Genomic DNA, 4767 nt, shown 5'->3' on the forward strand with positions numbered 1-4767 from the left:
CTCATTTACTGCTGCCATGGTTTGATCAGGAATATGAATCACACATGTCTAATATTATCTGTCCATTGTGGTATGGTACAAGCAGTCAGTCCAGGGGAATATCATAGTATAAACTCCTGTGTGTTACACCAGATTTAGAGCCATCATAGTTTTATTTGTAGAAAAGCTAAGTGATTTTTCCCCAGGCTCCTCCCACCACCATAAATAGCATCTATGAGAACCTTGTCTCCAGTATACCCAGCATAAACAGTGAGCGCTCTGTGTAGTTGCATACAGAGAGACCGTAACATGAGGCTGTGGCTGAGTGCAGCAATTTATATCTGTATAACAGGTAAGATGAGGTAGGCATATTAAATATTTTTATTGAGTCATTGTATTTGATGGTAAATATTAATAACTGTTTATTCATAGTATGCACATGACCGGATGACAGGACAGAACCGTTTACATGTCATTGATTAATTACAGGTCTTTCCAGGGCAGACAGTGTCAATCAACCAACCTCTTATGTGACTGTAGATGATGGGGATGACAAAACATTGAACTGTACGTATGAGACAGCTGACAGCAACCCATATCTCCACTGGTACATTCAAAAACCAGGCGAGAGACCTCAGTTTATATTACTGAGACATCTGTTCAGCAAAGTGGAGAAAATACCTGGTGAAAAACATGAATCTGAAGTAGATAAAGAGACCAAATCCACATACCTGAAGATTTCTGATGTCACAGTGTCTGACTCTGGGGTGTATTATTGTGCTCTGAGGCCCACAGTGTCTTTGTCTGCAGACTGCACTGTACAAGAAGCCCTGACTCTGTCCAAGGTGCTGACACAAGGATGTATAACCAGTTCATGAGTGTGACTGTTTTTCTTTTCATTCCTTCTATTGATTATGTATTTACATACTTGTTCTATGGTAAAAATGTCTGTGTGTATGTGTGTCAGTATGTATGTCTGTATTGTGTCAGCATGTCTCTGTTTCAATATGTATGTCTGTGTGTCAATGTATGTGTGTGTCTGTGTCAGTATATCTGTGTGTGTATCTGTATGTGTTTGTGTGTCAATATGTATGTGTTTGTGTTAATATGTGTGTCTGTATGTCAGTATGTGTGTCAAAATAAATGTCTGTGTGTGTTTCAGTATGTTTGTGTGTCAGTATGTGTGTGTGTCAGTATGTATGTTTGTGTATCAGTAGGTATGTCTGTATGTGTCACTATGTGTGTCTGTATGTCTGTGAGTTAGTATGTATGTCTGTTTGTGTCAGTATGTGTGTGTGTCAGTTTGTGTGCCTGTATGTCAGTATGTATGTGTGCCATTATTTATGTCTATATGTCTGTGTGTCAGTATGTGTCTGTGTGTGTGTGTGTGTGTGTGTGTGTGTGTGTCAGTGTGTATGTCTGTATGTGTGTGTGTGTGTGTATAAGTGTGTGTGTGTATATGTGTGTATGTGTACCACTGTGTGTACACACACAAACTCCATACAAAAACATGCTTACATTCAAACACACATTGTATGTGTATCTCTCTCCCCCTCTCTCTCTCTATTTGTTATATATATATATATATATATATATATATATATACATAATATACACACACTACATCCACCACACACACAGACATTGAGTTGTATAAGGGGCCCCAAAATTTCTGATGGCAGGCCTGCATTAGACGTAAACAAAAACATCAAGAAAAACACAGCTAAGAGCCTGGTTGGTGTTTCCACCTTCCCAACACAGAAGAAAGTGACATACAAAACATACACTTACCCCTCAGAATATGCGGGAGTTATATATGAAAAAAATAAAACAAGAGACAAAAAATGGTATAATACTGTATGGCAAAAGTAAAGTGTTTATTTAGTGCTTGAGTGAAAATAAACTCAATTTTTTTTGAGCCTTTTATGTGGGTATAGGCACTAAACACTTAAACTTACGCACCTTTAAGGTAGACAACTGTACCCCTTTTGTGTAGTTTGCTTCCCTTTATTCCTCACAGCAGTACATATAAGAGGGAGAGACAAAACAATGAACCTCTGGGTGCAGTATTATAAATGTTGGTAATTAAAACAATTAAAAGATGAGTGCTCACCTTTTTTAGAGCCTTTTTGTTAGTGGCTCTAAGTTTATAGGTTTGTGTCAATTTGAAGTGTGACACTATCCTTACCGGATCCAAGGTGCAAGATGGAGATGAAGATAGGTAGGTATAAATAATTTATTGTATGAAATTATCAAAAAAAAAGTATCATAAACAAATACAATATATAATAGTCGGCTTCCTCTTCTCCTTTACCAAAACGCGTTTCTCCCTCACATTTGGCTTTTTCAGCTGGTATGCAGTCCCTTGCTCTGTGTCCGGTCTTCAGGAATTTCAAAATCCCGCCTTTCTAACTCATTATCCAATCCTATAATGGAGACCCAGGTGATCTCCTTTGTGTGCATAATTTGCCGTTGCGTCACTTCCGGTTTACTTTTGGAACTACCATTCCCGAGATGCAGTTCTCTCTTGGTAGTTCCATCCTTAGTTCCGGTTCTTCGAACTACTATACCCATAGTCCATCGGGTTAGTAGATAAATTCCGTTGGTTTTTGCGATCTTTGGAAAGTCCTATATATTGCTTGTTTAACTCATACTAAATATTGAAAATTAAAACAAAAAGAAAAAAACTGTTAAAAAGTTAATTTTATTTAAACAATTTTTAAAAACATACGAAAAGCAGCTTATTTAGTTTTAAGGAATAATATCCTTGTTTTGAATTGCATTTATTGTATATATATATATATATATATATAAACAAAAAAGAAAAAAGCCTTGCACTCCTACTTACGGTTATGATGACCTGGTGCTCGATTGCACTATTCAATAAAAGTAAATGATAATCAGCACTCCCAGGTATTTGTAGAAAAATCTCTATTTTATTCCAAGAAAAATGTCAACGTTTCAGTTCCTCTAGGGAACTTTCATCAGGACAGCAAGCAACAAACAAATGAAGCAAAAAACTGTGTTTAAATAAGAACAACAATCACGACACACTTACAGATCAGCTGTGTGTGGGGGGGCCGGGCATTCCAATTACCACACTCACGGGCTGACACCATCTGCAGTCAATGTTTCCTTAAGCACCGCTCACTTCCGTGTATACACTGGTTGCCAAGGTGAGTATGACGTGAAACGCCAGGCTTTTACTCATTGGCTAACTCTCCCAGTGATGACGTTACGTATGATAAGCGCATGCGTATAGAGCAAGAGACTGCGATATAGTATCCACTACCCGATGTGGATTTGAAATATAGCCATTTCACACATCACTTACATGCAAGTATTATACCTTCATGTGTCAGGGATGCAACCCTGTCCTATCTGTGCTATCTGGTGATTCCGATCGCCGAACCCCTGGGTCAGCACCACCTGAGGTCTAAATCTCAGCGAGCGCCGTGTCATTTCGTATGCGGGCTGGTTGCCAGGGTGATATTGACGCGAAGCGCCTAACTTTCCCCCATTGGCTAATTCTCCAAGCTCCTGCATTCTGTGTAACCACGGAGATTGACGCGCATGCGTCTGAGATAGACCCTCGGTATAGTGTTAGTACCCGGAACGGATTTGAAATCTGACCAGATGCCACATAATATGTAAGTCGATACACAGGATAATAGCAGTTCTCCCTGCCCATCCCCATATCCTCCATGTATCAAAAAGAAACCTACATCCCTACCTATGTGTTCCAAAAAATTGTGTATGCATAGACCATAGCCTGTTACTACGGACTGTACAGTAGATAAAGAAAAATAAGAATATATTAATCTGTGAGGTGTGGCCTGCTCTTGGACAATCAGAATCGAAAAAATCTCAAGGATCCTACAGAGGCAGGGAACTCAGTGCCATAGATTATAATATAACCCACCAATCTTCAAGATTGGAGGTGAAATGAACGACCACTAATGGCCAGTATCAAGTGTATGATTATATATATACAAAATAGTATAACAAGTGAAAAAAGGATTAGACGTGAAATGCACGACCACTAATGGTCTGTGTCAAATGTATTATGATGTATATACAAAATAGAGTAAACAAGTGAAGAAAGAAGGGTCTGAAAATAAAAACGAGTGGTAATATTATCATGTGCAAAAAAGTGTGCATATAGCCTGTGGCTTCTGCCATACCCACATCTAATATGTGGTAAATACTATAACAGGAGATTGTCATCATGGACACTAGTCTCCTTTCAAGTGAAACATGGTACTACTGTATCCTACATAAGGAAGAAGGGTATGCAGGGAGAATCCAGAATCTGATGTATCCCAATATACCTGATTCGTAAATCAGCATCTGTATATACGTATGTCGTGCAAAGATGTATCAATATGTTCTAAACTGAAAAAAAACATTGGAACCATGATTGAATATACAATAATGGGGAAAATTTAAAAGCTCCAGCACTTTGAATAAAAATCATATAAAAATAGAAACACATATAACATATACCTATTAGGACCCATATGTTTAAAGAAAAGAGATATACGATAATTTTTCATTGAGTCCATCGGGAGCAAGAGTTCCCAACTTTTTGATCTACCACGTCTCTTTCTGTAGCAATTTTTCATGTCTATTGCCTCCTCTTCTAGAGGGAGGGATATGGTCAATCGCTACACATTTCAGTGTTGCTAGAGGATGGCCCTTCTCCAAAAAGTGGCGAGCCACTGGTTTGTCCGACTTTTTATCCCTATAGGCAAGGCGAATGCTCGACCTGTGGCCTCTTATCCGTTC

The 4767-nt window shown here is 38.6% G+C and overlaps 1 gene segment (V, D, J or C); it reads left to right on the top strand.

Annotated features, from left to right (window-relative positions):
• Positions 1-281: 281 nt before the first annotated feature.
• On the top strand, positions 282-857 carry LOC134612140 (T cell receptor alpha variable 9-2-like). The segment is given in 2 exon segments: positions 282-331; positions 469-857. Coding segments are annotated over 2 exon segments (432 nt in total).
• The last annotated feature ends 3910 nt before the right edge of the window (positions 858-4767 follow it).

The sequence above is a fragment of the Pelobates fuscus genome, chromosome 5 (genome assembly GCF_036172605.1).
Source record: "Pelobates fuscus isolate aPelFus1 chromosome 5, aPelFus1.pri, whole genome shotgun sequence".
NCBI classification, from domain to species: domain Eukaryota; kingdom Metazoa; phylum Chordata; class Amphibia; order Anura; family Pelobatidae; genus Pelobates; species Pelobates fuscus.